This window comes from Argopecten irradians, chromosome 8 (assembly GCF_041381155.1).
Source record: "Argopecten irradians isolate NY chromosome 8, Ai_NY, whole genome shotgun sequence".
In the NCBI taxonomy this organism is placed as follows: Eukaryota; Metazoa; Mollusca; class Bivalvia; order Pectinida; family Pectinidae; genus Argopecten; species Argopecten irradians.
This window is the reverse complement of record NC_091141.1, coordinates 33,420,798-33,436,913: the sequence shown is the minus strand read 5'-3', so window position 1 is coordinate 33,436,913 and position 16,116 is coordinate 33,420,798. Positions and strand designations below refer to the sequence as shown.

The following is a 16,116-nucleotide window of genomic DNA, read 5'->3' as shown; positions in this document are numbered from 1 at the left end:
TTAAGATATCACGACACATTACCCAGTCCTCAACCTCTATGTCGCGAGTTTGAATACCATATTGGTCAGTCGCCTGATTTTTCGCAGGATACTCCAGCTTTCCTCCCTCACATAAACCTGCCAAGTCCTTGAATGACCCTGCCTGTTAACAGGACGTCAAAACATTCAAACAAATTTTGTTATATCTCCATAACATATCATATCTATTCAACTTAATCCTTTAAGTATCATCGTACTTTTATAAATGATGTAAAAGGGGACCGCTTTCGTTCCCACGAAAGTTAGTCAATTTATCACCCCCTCAAGTTACGCGTGATCTGAGCTAACAAAAAGGTGTGCTCGTATGTGTATATAATCATGAAGTGGACAAAGACAGCAGTGTTAATTCGCCAGAGTACTTTGAACGTGGACATCATCATACATCCGGGAGTTCATACCACTATGATGAGTTGTAACCACAGAAAGTTGTGTAGTTTACGTACGTATCTCAGTTAGTCCAGTATACAGCTAGATATTCACCACGACTTTAAGGTAAAAAGCCACTTTGTATTTGTCATTTAATATCATATACTTCATATTTCCAAGTTTTATACTGTTTCCATATTTGTCGTATATAATTTTGAAAGTATGCAAAGCTTGAAACTTTGTTTGTTTGTCTTATAGAAGTCCAAATGTTATAATTAGATGTAATATACACTTCATATCTTAAAGTTAAAATTCTTTCTTCCATGTTTTCGTTATAGAATTCTGAAAGTTATCATTATAATGTAATATACTTCATATCTTAAAGTATAGGTTTCTGAAACTTATCATTTAGATGTAATATATGTAATGTACTGCTATGATGAATTACTTATATAATCAAGACATATCATTAAAAAAATCCTTCCATGTGTGTCTTATTGATTTGAATACATAACATTATGAAGATTCTTAAAATTATCATTTACATTGATTTTATTATCACGGCATTTCTTAAAGGTATAAGTATCTCCACGTATATCTTGCATATGTTATAATGGTAATAAATTGTTTTACTGAAAAAGTTAGTACCCATGTCAAAATTTGTCCTTTTTGAACAGTTTTCATCTGATGATAACTCGCTATTAGATACTCAATGGAAAGGTCGCTGGTTGCCTGTTATCTTTGTCAAGTGGTATTAATACTTATCATCGTTATGGCGTCCGTCCACGGCGAGTTACATGGCGGCAATGTGTGTACATTTAATAACGGGTAAGCTTGTATCGGATTCCCGTATCATCCTTATTTTATCCTTATATTTAGTCCTCGTATTAATTTTATGTGAACATATTTCCTGAATTATCCTAAGTTTACTCCCCGTATCATTTTATTTTATGCATGCTTATTCACCTGTATCATTATTATTTCATGTTAAAACTTATTCCGCGTATCCTTATGTCATGTATGCTTATTCCCCACGTCATTATTGTTATTGTAAGGTTCATCCGCATATCATCCTTATTTTACCTAAACTTATTTCGCGTATCCTTATGTCATGTATGCTTATTCCCCAAGTCATTATTGTTAGTGTAAGGTTCATCCGCATATCATCCTTATTTTACCTAAACTTTATCCGCGTATCATCGTTATTTTATGTAAGCTTAATCCGCTTATCGTCCTTATTCTATATAAACTTAAATTGCGTATCATCCTTATTTTATGTAAACTTAATCTGCGTATTATATAGTTATTTTCTGTAAACTTATTCCGCGTATCGTCTATTTTATATAAAGTTATTTCGCGTTTCATCCTTATTCTATGTAAGCTAGTATCCCTGTATCATCCTTATTTTATGTAAACTTATTCCGCATATCATTGTTATTTCACGTTAACTTATTCCGCGTATCATCATTATTTTATATAAACTTATTCTGCGTATCATTTTTACTTTATGTAAACTTAATCCGCGTATCATTCTTATTCTATGTAAACTCATTCCGCGTATCATCGTTATTTTATGTGGGCTTAATTTGCGTATCATCCTTATTTTACCTAAGTTTATTTCGCGTATTATTCTTATTCTATGTAAACTTATTCCGCGTATCATCCTTATTTTACGATTAACTATACTTTATATTGACTTCGCCCATGTAATTTTATTACATATGTAACTAGTGTTATATAACTTGGATCGATTTTCATTGGCTCTGCCGTGTAGGCAGTCTATTATGACGTCATACTATAAAGCAATAACTGACGTCATGAAAGAATAATATGACGTTGAAATTCGAGAACGGCGCCTTTATAACATTATTCTAGGTTACAACATTCCACCATCACACCATTCGTATCAAACCTCTGATATCTTTTCCACGATAAAATGAAATACATGGGTATAAGCATATTATAAACCTAGAAAATATTCAGTCTTTAATCATTCTAAACTGTAAAACCTTCCTAAGCAGCCACCTCTGTATAAAGACAACCTGCTTAATAAGTCCTAGGGTATTAAAATGTCAAATTTCAGCACAATCTTATAAAGACGACTTTTGAAAGTGATATTAAATGTTACTAAGGCCAAAAAATATATGTCTGTTTAGGGTTTCCCGACCGACCCTAATTTTTATACCCCCGACCCTGACTTTTTTCACACTTTTCTAATGTTTCGGCCATTATTTTAGAGTGAAATCCACTTAAAAAGAAAAAAATCCCGACCTACCGACCCTATTTTTTTGCCAATGTAACCCTTAAGAGGCATTTTTTTGGGCCTAATGCGAACAATTTATTTTGTCAGGACTCGTCATTATAGAAACAAGACGATACACGAAAGGGTTAATACACAAGACGCACAATGCCATGCTCGAAACAGTTATGGAGCATGCATTAGATGGGAGTATTAGTAAGTATTTATCCGCATGTTTTCTGCATTTATGTGTATATGATATAACTGAAGGCAAGGCCTTAAAGGGCGCAGCCAGATGTTTAAGTAAACCATTAATTATGCAATGTTGAAAAGTCCAATTTATGGAAATAATGGAGCCGAGTTTTCTGTTTATTCCTTGTCCCCCAAACCCCTATTTGAGAAGAAAATCCACATTTTATTTCCGTAACAGATATTCCGTTTTTAGTCAGCTGATTATATTGAAAGTGGTCTATCACTTGAACGCTTGCAATCAAAGAGCAATAGCACCGAGCTTCTGCCGGATGAAGATTATGTTTTTTCGGATCATAAAAGCGTTTGAACCGCTTGATTATATAATGAGCTGACTTCAAAGCATCGCATTCATGCTGATGGGATTTTTTACAGTGGGTAAATCAATGACGGCCGCAAACTGAAGCTGTCAGTGTGTTGAATTGAATTTGAAAGATTGTGTTTTTTCTTATATTTTCATGTGTGTATTACCTTAGAAGTGCTGCGCCCTTATAAGTATATTTTAAAGCATTCTTTTTATAGCCCTAATTGTTAGCTATTGGGAGTCTCTAGTTACTGTCTCTTCGTGGGTTAGCGAGACTGGGGTCCTAGGTGTTATGTACAAGATGTTGAATTGAAGAAAACGCTTTTTACACTAGTTTTCGAGATACAAGACGAGTGAAGTAAATCTGTAATGACGCAGCAATAACTATCATCTCCCCAATGTACATTACATTATGTAACGAAAGATGGCTGAAATAAGAATTTTAAGAATTCGTCATTAAAGGAGAATGTAATAGTTTGAAATGATGTGAATGTTGTTTTATGTTATGAATATATAACAATAATTTTGAGATTTGATCATAGTTGGAAACATTTGCAACACATTATCTTGACAGGATTATACTAATCAGATGACACAATGTTGGCATGCGTACTCACAAGAAACATAACATTCTATTAAATTTAATCCTCGGTTGTAATTAAATTTCATTGAAATTCAAATTTCTTGACGGACTCTTTTCTATGTTAACACTACGCCATTTTGTCAGCAAATCAGACGGAACGTTATAACCGACGACGTCAATTTTAAGCCAATCAAAATGTTCGTTACAATCGCGATTGAATTGGAAAAACGTTATATCTTTCCACTACCAGAACGACACATTCATCACCTTTAAAACACACATGGTCACAAAGCTCACGCATTTCAAGTTCAGGGAATGTCAACCTATGCTGTCGGAAGCACATTATAAAAATTGAAACAAATAGAACTTTAATGACCGTAGAGTTAATTAATGTTTACGGCGATTTAGATTCTAGAATGTGGATTATGTGTGACAATTACATTTGCTTCCTGTTGCTTAATTTACTTAAACGTTTATTATTGAATCATTAAAATTCATTCTGAAATTTTAAATGGCAAGAATGTCTCTTAAGGAAAATTAATGATGATTTATCTTTGAAGGTTTGTCGTTCCAAATAACGCGATAAATGTTTAACCTAAGGAGTCACAAAACCCAATATTGTTATTGATTTTTTAAGAACCTGCGTGGTATTTCCATTGCGTTTTACTAATTGAGAAGATTCTTAAGCAGTTTCAACATTTACTATGAACGCGGATGTTTTTGCGTGTGTCAAACCGCGAAATGCAGGTATAGATCTTTCGTGGTAGTGACATTTTTGCGAGAGATAAAATGCATTAGGAAAATTTCTGCTGCTAAATTAACTTATTTTTCCCTCGTGTAAATTTCACGTTTACAGCATACAATGTATGAGTTTTGATAAGAACTCCCAACCCCCAAACCCCCAGCTAGTTTGCTTATACATTTACTTATGATTGACGAATCGTTTCAAAATGAAAGATATATATCCTACTTTTAAATAATTGATCCTTTACTAAAATACTTATAAATATATATGTTATCATGTGTACCAATGTTTCTGTTTGCCAAGAGTACATTGATCACTATGTTATTTTTAATCATCATAAAACTTTATTATTTTTCCCGTGTATTTGTTTTCCACAACACAGGTGAATAATTATAAATTATTTTGATCGATATTTAACTCAATACTTTTAATAATGATAACCATACGTTTTTCTAATGTCAGTCGTATGCAACTTTTTGGCATTTACAAATTCAAAACAAAACAACTTCTTATATATGCGTAATGCATACCGTTAACCATCTTAATTTATCGACGAATTAATTTCCGTTCCTTAACTCATTAGATCCTTAGTTTTAAAAACGTGATTACAACTGGGCCAATTGCACATATGTTTGTAATATTTTTACAGCCATTCTTCTTCCCAATTGCTATTTGCACGCAACATCAAATCGCACATGAATGTAAGCTGGAGTGTAGTGCTATGGAATCAATTTATAATTTTTTTTTCATTTTTTACCTCCCATACCTGTCAAGATTTTAGCGCGATTGCTAGGGAAAAATAGCAATACATGCGGCAAACATTGTGGATGACGTCATCATTAAAAGTGTTGTGACATCAATGGAAGACGGGGCTACAAACATTCAAGTCTAGTGTTAGCCATTCAAAACCTTTCACTTGAGTCGAGATATCCAAGTCCACCTGACAGACCAGTGCACGATTCTATTTATCTACATACAAGAACGTAAAAAAATATATTAAAACATTTGTTTGCTTTACAGCAAGAACGTTTCCAGAACAGTACAGGAAAGTTATATCGTGAACAATCTTGTTAAGGCTTGCTGTGCTGGGTCCCACCAAATAGATAATAGATGTGAAGGTGAGTTCAAAGGTCGATTTTATGGAGGGTGAGTTCAAAGGCCAACTTGATGAAGAGTGAGTTCAAAGGTTAACTTTAATATTAGCTTACCCAAGTAGACGGAGAGAGATGGAAAGGGTTACGGCTATTGAATAGGTTAAACATATAGGATTATTTCGATGATCTTTGCGACTCTTCAGGAAATTAAATGATTAATGTATCGCATTTACATTTGCTGTACTATACAGCTGTGTAACAATACACCCTTGATCATAATCATTTTATAAGAAAAGCTTAGTAATAGATAATGTTTGACGATATGTGGTTCTTTTACCGATACAGAATCTAAATAAAGATCCTCCTCTATGGACTCAAAACAATAACAATAATATATTTGATAGTACAATATACATGAAATTGGCGTTACTTAAACCTTTAAATTGTTAAAGATTTATAAATATAAAGAAATTCCTGATTCTCACAATGCTTATCTAATCTGTAATTGAAGACGTTTACATTTGGTGCTAAAACAACATTTTCTGGTAGCTTGTTCCATATTTTTAGTTCTCAATTCAATAAAGTTCTTACGAAAGTCCAATTTGGAATTTTGTGGAAAAACTTTCAATGGATGTCCCTTGATTCCCTGTATGTGTGATTGGTATCACATTTTAATAAAGTCCTCCTTTCTATGACGTCATCGAATTTCTCGAGAAACGTTATGTAGGCTCTTCCATGAGCTATTCTTTCGAATGAACAAAGACTGTGTATTATCGATTTGAAATGTCTCTTGAAATAAAATACATCAAACTAGAAATAATGGGAGATATAGGTGTAAGCATTAGAAACATCATTTTCGCTGATCAAATTTTCGCAGATCATAGTAACGTCCCGCGAAATCGCGAAATGACCGGCTATATTATGATATTAAAAAAATACCAGGATATAAATGATGGCTATACTGATAAATGGTTCATTGTTATGTGGAATCTAGCTTGTCTCGTTACTTACTTCATATGGACAGATTTACTTACTGTAGACACTTCTGGGACTACCAGCAGAAACATGAGGGTGTAAATGTGATCCGTCCAATTATAAGATACGGGTCAGGTAGATGTTCTCTCAAAGATTAATCGTAACATTTTCATTTGGTTATTTTCAGTTTTGTAGTTTTTATGGGACTCATTTTACCAACCCGCAACATGTAATATTGATTGACACATTTAGAATCGGATAAATGGTCATGTCGATTTTTTTTATTACGTTCTATTGAAGTACCTTTCACTTTTGATACACATATTGATGATTATATCAACTTCTGTACATGTAATTATTTTAGCAGTATATAACACTTTAAAGCAATTTTTTCGCGTGCAATTTACTTTCGCGAATTTCGCGATTCAAGTAAAATCGCGAAAGTTTATCTCGCGAATAGACATCTACAGCATTTATGCCTATATTGATAGGAATTTTCATTCAATTTTCAAATCCGCGAATGATAATCTTCACGAACTTCTTTTGAAATGGAAATCGTGAAAATAGGTAGCCGGGAAAGAAAGGTAGTTTGCAGTATCCACATCTACGCCTTTCTGTATTTCAAAAATGTCCCATATAATTGGTCAGAGCCATCCATTAAGAGTTTCCGTAGCTTTAGAGTATTTAAAAAATAAAATATCTGATGCCCTGACAACATAAATGTTTCTTTGTTTTTATTAGTCTGTGCATCAGGAACGTACGGCTGGCAATGTGAAGGCTCCTGTAGATGCCCCGTGAATCAGACTTGTGACGTCATTGAAGGAGGGAATTGCTATTGTCTGCCAGGACTGACGGGTTTAAACTGTGACGAAGGTAATAAGGGCTCAGCCCTTCGTGCCGAAGTGCAAAACACTTCTAAGGTAACATATACATGAATATATAAGAAAAACCCCACAATCTATCAATTCAATCCTACACACTGACAGCTTCAGTTTGCGGCTGCCATTTTCCCAAATTGTAAAATATCCGTTCAATGCGTGAATACTGTGCATTGAAGTCAGCTCATTACATAATCAAGCATTTCAAACGCTTTTATGATCCGACAAACATAATCTTCATCTGGCAGAAGCTCAGTCTTCTTTAACTTTCCCATCATAAAAATTTAAAATGTTTTTTTCAGAAAGATAGTGGGCCTGTAATTTCGCAAAATGCGTGACCCATTGGAGTTCGAGAACACAAAACACCGCGAACTCTTTTTTTGACTGTTTGACAAATACACGCTTGTAACTATAAATCGCGGAGAAACTTGAAATCAATATAAGGTCGAAACGAATTTTGATTTTTAACACGAGATTGATAATTTTGTAGAGTCTCAAAAGTTATCAGCTTAATGTTAATTCTGCACTTATCATCACTTTCTGACCAATCAAATTAATATAAATCAAAAACTGATTTCCATAACGCGGGTCGTATTCCGTCTTTGCATATCACAGAGTTAGCTCCCTTCGCGGATAGGTATCTGTTGGAACGTCATTATTTTGTTAGCGCAATTCACGTCGTTTTCTCCGAAAAGTATGACGTTACGCTCTAAAAGACATGGCGTCACAATCAATGCCTACCCGCAAGTGCATATAACTTCGTAATATGCAAATTTGTCTGGTTTTATAACCTCATCTTAGGCCATTAATATATAATTTCTTATGTTATTGTTGTCTGTGCTGGCTTGTTCAGACTTTGTATTTTTTCAACTCCCCGCTGTACATTATATTTCAGTACATGCAGAACTGACATATTATAAAATCAAGTATACATGATTTTTCATCGTTTCGCTCCAAGATGTGATTAAATAAAGAGCTATTTCATGTCTACTTATGTCCCTGGATGGGTTCGATAAGTATAATAAGACTTCCTAATTAGGTATTGACGATATTACAATCCTGTAATCGAAATTGATATTACTTTATGATCGGAGAATAATGATACTTGATTACTGCGGTGTCTGGGTTTTACGATTCTTAAATAACATTAAATCCTTGTGTTGAGCGTCGTCAAACATTAACCCCTGTAAATTGTACTTAACATATTCCAACTGGTCCTTCAGTACAATATAGATGATGTTCTCATTCTCTAGATCTGTAATATACAGTGGACCCTCGAACGTTGATAGTCCGGACAACTCACAATCCGGACAGACATGTCATGGATCAAATTTTATTATTAAATAAGTAAAACAGAACCCGCCAGTCAGGAAAATTCACAATCCGGTCGGATTGAACAGAGGACGAATGTGTCCGGATTACCGAGGGTCCACTGTTTTCCGTTACACAAAAAAACCGTTACTTACTTTCTGTGATTACAATGCAATTAACTCCTTTTTATATACAATAAGCAATGTTTATGTTCACATGGGGTTTTCATACACATTATAAATAAAAATTAGTGCAGTGTTGGTCAATTTGATACGTGAAAGTTTTTGTGACGTAAACCCTCAGCCATCCTCGATACTCCAGGGGTTCCGATCAAGCACAGGCCTGCAAAAATGTTCTTTGAAGACTACAGAGAGAGAGCGACGCCCTACTTCAAAGCCACACAGTCAACCATATTGTACCGTTATACCGGTCTTGATGTACATCAAAGGACTAAATTACCTGTTCTGTTCTGTTGCCTCCAGTTTCACTATGAATTAGTTCAGAGGTGTAGAGACCTATGTGATTGGAACCCCTAGGGTGTCGAGGATAACCCTCAGCAACCCTCAAGTTGACATGCCAAAATCTTTTACTCGGGTGTAGATATCCCTGTCTACTTGGCAGACCAATTTAAAATTGTATTAATCTACATTTTTATCCATTTTCATTCAATATTATTGTCAAGGTTGAAATTAACTTTTATAGATAATCAATATTCTGTGAAACACAGAAGTCAAAATATCATTGACATGCATGTTTTATTTATTGTATATGTTGTTATGTGTCTCGAATACGTTTTCCGCGATTCGTTTTTAAAGGTAAATTGAGTGAAACGAACCTTAAAGATGCTCCACCGCCGAAAGAGTATAAATGATGTACATCATTTGAACAATAATTGGTGTTCAATCGTGTATATATGTCTAATTAACACAAAAAATAATATAGATAATTTATTTTGCCTTTGGTGCTCGCACAATCAATACTTCATTCCATATAGGATATAGTGCGTCGGATTTTTTTCGGGATGCAATTAATTATTTTTTTTATATTTTTAACTTGAAGCAAAATTAAAAGCTCAAACTTTTCAATGGTGGTAATGGTGTGAAGTAAGTAACCTTTGTAACTGAAGAGAAATACTAAATTGTCTGCTCCTGTTTTTAATAGTGAAAAAATAATATTTGTCAGCGGTGGAGCATCTTTAACAATTGAAAACTGATAAATCAATTAGATCTAATTTTGTTTTGTTTTGTTTCACAAATGTTACTTGGAAGGTTAGACTGGGTAAAGATCCACATGTTAAGGTCAAGAAGTCTATTAACCTGTACCGTGTAGGTATATAGTTTTTCTCTGACCTATCTCTGAATGTCAATCTGACTTTTTATTCCGGAAGCAAAGGTCAGATAAAATGCTTTTATTACCAGGATATAATTTCTAAGTCTGACATTTACAATACACACTGCGGCTTTAAAATGTATCTCCAATTTTCATCCACTTTTTTTAAAATCCCCTTAAAACTATTTTCAACCGTACGGAAATTTTATTGAGACATAAAATTTCGACAGTAAAATGTTCTATGTTCCCTTTATGTCATGAAATTTCGGTTATTTACCGTTTTACGACAATAACGTGAAGTAAAATGTTAATGAAATATAAATTCGTATAAAAAACAGTAAGCTAGATATCAATAGGGTTCTAATGAAGCATTTACTGTAGACAGGAGATTATTTTTCATAGTATATTATCTTGTCAATGTAAATGTAATGAGTGAATTTGCAACCCGCATTTTGGTCCTATTCTTACTGCAAATTGTAGTGAATATCTTCTCATTATGCATGATGAAAAGATATTCAGCAAAATCTAAAATAATGGATAAATAAAGAAATTATCCCTCAAATACAGAAAAAAGAGGAACCAAAACTATTTCATGTCGTATTGTTCCCCTGGTTACTGCCAATTATGTTTCCACTTGATCTGGTTAGATAAACAATGGTTTTATCTAACAATGGTTCCAGCAAACTATATTTAAATTCAATTGACTTTGACTTTGCTGCAAATATTTACAACGTTTATCAATCAAATGATACATGCATTGTAGATTGATTCCTTTAATCGTAAAAAAAACCAAAAACAATAACAGAAACAAAAAACCCGACTTTTTCTTTCTTACCAATGAGATAAATTCATATGTATGAAGATTAACTTTATTTAATTTATTTGATTTCAGAATGTCAAGATGGTTTCTATGGATTCAATTGTTCATCTTCATGTGATTGTTTATACGGTAATGATTGTGACAAAATAACGGGCAAGTGTTTTCTTAGGCCACACCAAGTAAATGATCACAGTGGCGCACGTGAGTATTCATTACTGTCTCCTTTGCTTTTTATATTTGTTTTATTATTCATTTCCTTAAATCACTTCTGAGACTGTTTACCATTATACACTTATATGTTCTGTATCAGGTGATCGTTTTGATCTTGTGTAAATTTCTACACATTACACATTAAATGTCAAATTTCATTTCGCTAAAATTCATCAATTTAGCTAACACAGAGAATACACATTATTTGCTTTCGCTTTGATATGACCAATGCTATCCAAACATCAAAAGCACGAAATATCAAAAATATTAGATTTAGATTTTCATTATTATTGTTATTGATAAATAAATCGTGAGTTTCTGAAGTCTCTGAAATAGAATACATGTATATAAGCATTCAACTATCTTCCTATGGAATCAATGGTCTATATAGATGATAGAGCTTTGCAGACAATTTTCATAATGCGCGCTAGAGATGGCTGTCTTCGAGCAGATTTTATCCTTAACCGCCAAGATATTTATTTCCATTTACAAAGCAGGAAAAATGCCAATTCTTATGTTTTATACCCTAATACTGTAAAACAACTAATTTTCGAGGTGATTTTATTTCGCGTTTTCTTGCAAAAGACTTACATATTTTTTATTTACTTATGATTGAAACAATTTCACGATTATCCTTTTTCACGGTTTCATATCTCTCACGAAATACACGAAATTAACAGTACGTGAAAATTAGTTGGTTTAAGTAGTTCACCTTTCTTTCGTGCAATCAGATGAGGGATATATTTCTTTCTAGATTTTATTACGACGGAACATGCTTCATCAATAGCTTATTACGTGGTGATAGCTGTGCCAGCTTGCCTGGGACTCGTCATCATCATTCTTAATGCTGTCTTCATATACCAATGCAGGTACAGATATTTCTCTGTCGATAATCTATGTCGTTATAATATATATTCTTTTATCGTTATATTTATTTCTTTACATATTTTACTGGAGTATAACATGAAATTAATGTGAAATAATGTGAGGTCTTCCCTGTAATTAAAAAAATCGTCAATTGAATCATCAACCGGTGCTATGTACAGTATAACTAACTAAACTGAATGTAATCAGGACCAGAACATATGACTGGTATTTACAGGTTTCTGGGTAGGATACACAGATTTTAATAACTATTAACGAATAATGAAAATGCTGTACAATGTAGCCGGAATACACAGGGATCTGGATTATGCAGAGGTCATTTTTGACAGATCACACTGCTAAACAGCATTTCCCAGCGTTTTTTAACTACATCAAAAACAAGCTTAGTCTGTCCATCATTTAGAATACCAGGTGATCGTCACTGTGTTCCTTGATCATTACTTTACCCGGATGTAATATGGTCACTTTCAGTTAAATTTCATTTTTGACCTGCGTTACAGAAAAAATTCTTATACATTATACATCATGTTGGGAATATCATTCCTTTAATTGACTTATTGGATTTGAAAATACACAGTATGTTTTTTTGAATGATTTAAATCATGAATTCCATTGAAAGATAAAGCTTTAGTTTTAAATATGAAATGTCAAATCTTTTTTGCTTGCAATTTAATAAAAAAAATCTATTTTCTATTTCTATTATAGAAAAAGAAAACGTCTCTCTCATGAGAAGCGTACATCACGAGGTAAGCAGTTCTAGTATAATCTACTCAGTATATATATATCAACCCGTGGTCTCTAAAATAGTGTAAACTTACTCATTTTTGTGGTAGTTTTATTTTAGTGTTTTTTGCCTTGTCTTTGAAGCGCGAATTCATATACATCGCTAAATTTTATTGAAGTTTTTTTTCTGTATTGAAACATCGAATTGCTCTTTATACCCCTGCTGATAGATCATAATTTACAGGGTTTTTTGTTTGTATTTGCGCTAAAACTTGACTGCGTTGAAGTATGTTTACAGAACAAAATATATAATTATAGTTACCGTGTTGAAATGTTGTTTATTTTTGATTTATTATTTCTGTTCACATTTTTCCTATTTCTTAGCGTGTTTGAATGTCTTAAGAAGATATATAAGACCCTGTAGCATGCATTTTCGTACATTTTCACTTTTTACAGTTTCAGGAACAAGAGAAGACTACGAAACTATTGATGACCATTTCCTTTCAAACAATTATGTGGACATGCCGAACGCTAACGATATAAAAGGCTTTAAAGTGATCGAACCTGAGTTTTCAGACGAAACATACAACGAAATACATCCCGAAATACATCAATGCCGTGGCAATGAAGACCGATACACTGAGGTCACGTGCGTCGTAGAGGTCGTGAAAGGTCATCACGCTTCTCTTACAAGTTGTCATGGTGACCCAAATATTTCGGGGAATTACGATACCATGCAGCGATCATGGGAAAGAAATGTCAATGATGAATGTGATAATGAAAGTGATTACAATAAACTAGAAAAAGACTCAATATCATATGATACATTTCAGAGTGTGAAAGAGGCGTCATCTATGACGTCACTTCCTGCATATTTGGATGATAATTATAGTAATTTCAATATTTCCAACAAAGGTGAAAGCATGAAAAGTTTAACTGTTGAATCTTTTCCATCCTGATCCATATTGTAAATCTTATCAATACTTAATGATTTTCCCGTGTTTCCCACCCTGAGAAAACCTAATGTTATATCTGTAACGGAATTTCTTAGATTTAATCGATAAACATTTGACTTCGTTTAAATTGCATTTTATATACATAAATTTGTGACATTATTTAGCATTTTTTGGGGGGATTTAATCTATCGTTGTGATGAGAGTGTTATCAATCAAGAAAAAAGATTTACTTTTTCGATACATATTGCTCTTTTCATCACCAATATCAGATCACCAGACATTATTAAGCCATGCCTGGTGTTGGCACTCACACTTGTAAACGTTCAATGTTTGGAAGACATGTGCTTACCCGAGCGGTTTGAGTTACAACTTTGACATCTGTTTTGTGCTAATCATTTAATAATGTTGTTATTGTGGTGTTTTTGTACTCAAGTTTCGTTTATAAGTTAAAATTGTTCCCTCTAACACGTAGCTAATTGCACTATAGAACGCATATGTACCTATGTTTGCACGGGCGTGACTAAATACCGTTTGGAGATCGGACATTGGTGAAGAGTTTTGTATCAAAGTAGGAACACGAGAAAAGAACCACGTGGGTTTTCTTTGCTCCATATTTACTACTTGAAGTAATTTATCACAGATGTATATTACAGACATACGTTTGAAAGAATGTGTTACCTGGAATACAACAGTTACTGTCAATTCTTTTCCCATTATTTACTACTTGAAGTTATCTGTATTATATTGAAATACATTTATAAGGATCTACTGGAATACAACCGTTGATATTACTTCTTTGAGTACTTTGTGTACGGTAATTATTTAAGAAAATGTCTTCAAAGGTCATTTGGTTCGTGAAATAATGTCAATATCCTCGGTGAAATAGGGTCTAACGAAATAATGCCATTTATATTGATCAAAAGGTGTTAAAACTACTGCAACAATATCATGGAAGTATTCGAAGCAACTACTAAAATAAACAAAGATTTCTTGAAGAAAACATCTTTGTTTAATTTGTGTGTTGTTGGTTAAAAAGTTAAATAATATCGTGGTATGAAATGTGATTACACGAGAACGACCTCAAACAAAGAGACCGAGAAATGACAATAATCTCCAAAGACATTTCCAAAATGAGTAATCAATGGCGGAAATGACACAACATTTAAAAGCTTCATAGCACCATACTGCTGATTTGATCTTCTAAGACTCATCATTAGTGAAGAGATAACGCAATAAAATGTAATTAAAGAGACTGCAAATATGCAGATATGGAGGTGTGTGGCTACTGGTTGGCAGACATCAATAACTAGCTGAGTACTGCAAACCAACTAATATTCGTGGTGGCTCAGTTTTGCGTTTTTCGTAATTTATTTTCACGATTAACCGTGTTCTTGAAGTTGAATCCTTTTTAGTACGTGACGGTGATTTTTGATGACGGGAATTTTTATTTCATTCAAATAACAACTAGTCTTAATACAATCAGTAGATACAAAACAATTATGTATGAATGCTGATGTATGGAAAATAAAAAGTACTAAAAAACAAAAACAAAACAAAACAACAAAATGACTACCATGGCTTTTTATGGATACAAAAAGAGAAAATCGTCAGAATAAAGACGTTACATGTACATATACATATCGTTCATGGCATCACACCAATTGTCTCATGGGCACCTGAAATATAGACTTCAAATATCTGAAAAACAATTATATATGAATGCTGATGTATGGAAAATAAAAAAAATACTTAAAGCCGCATGATCCGTATCTTTCAGGATCCGTAAAACAAACAATGACAAGATATAGTGTAATAGCCCTAAAAAGTTATGAACTTTCCCCAAATTACAAGTCTAGAAAGTTAAGAGGTCCAAAGATATAAATGCGCGGTCCGACAGAAAGTCAAAAGTTAACGCCTCCAAAGCTCACAAATGCTACTTTGCGCATGTCCGGAAATAAAAGTTGTTTACCGCAATGGAGCAAGCTTTGCAGTGAAAGCTCGCCGGCTTAGAATCAACTGCTGATTCGAAGTGAATAACGAAATTATTTAAACTAAGAAATGATGTGAATTGCTGAGAATATTACATGGAAACGAATTCGAGCTACGACAACAACTATGATATGTGAATGATCTACCAAAACCACATAAACTGTCTTCTCTTCGTCTCCATAAGGTGAGTGGGGCCCCGAAGGGGTAACAGTAATAGTCTATAAGTGTTTGGTCGCTTTTTGGAATTGGTACCATAGTAAAATATTGATTAGAAATTAGGAAAAGTGTTGATAAATTGGGGAATATATAACAGTTAATCTTGGATTACAACAGAAGCATTAAATTAAACGCTTATTTAATTTAAAAGATGATCGCATTCTTCAGTGTTATATGTATATAAATATACGATGTATACATGTAG

General features: G+C 33.4%; 1 protein-coding gene across 2 annotated transcripts; it reads left to right on the top strand.

The window, feature by feature from the left end:
* The first annotated feature begins 378 nt into the window (after nucleotides 1-378).
* LOC138330151 (uncharacterized) lies at nucleotides 379-14,507 on the top strand. 2 transcript variants are annotated; one of them, XM_069277567.1, is made up of 9 exons: nucleotides 379-531; nucleotides 1,083-1,233; nucleotides 2,756-2,860; nucleotides 5,546-5,643; nucleotides 7,336-7,467; nucleotides 11,005-11,133; nucleotides 11,897-12,011; nucleotides 12,733-12,773; nucleotides 13,207-14,507. In XM_069277567.1, exons 2-9 carry the CDS (start codon nucleotides 1,118-1,120, stop codon nucleotides 13,707-13,709), a joined length of 1,239 nt encoding a protein of 412 aa, XP_069133668.1. In that variant the 5' UTR covers nucleotides 379-531; nucleotides 1,083-1,117; the 3' UTR covers nucleotides 13,710-14,507. The 2 variants fall into 2 exon arrangements, with proteins under 2 accessions (XP_069133668.1, XP_069133670.1); XM_069277569.1 differs by lacking the exon at nucleotides 379-531 and having other exon boundaries at nucleotides 1,081-1,213.
* The last annotated feature ends 1,609 nt before the right edge of the window (nucleotides 14,508-16,116 follow it).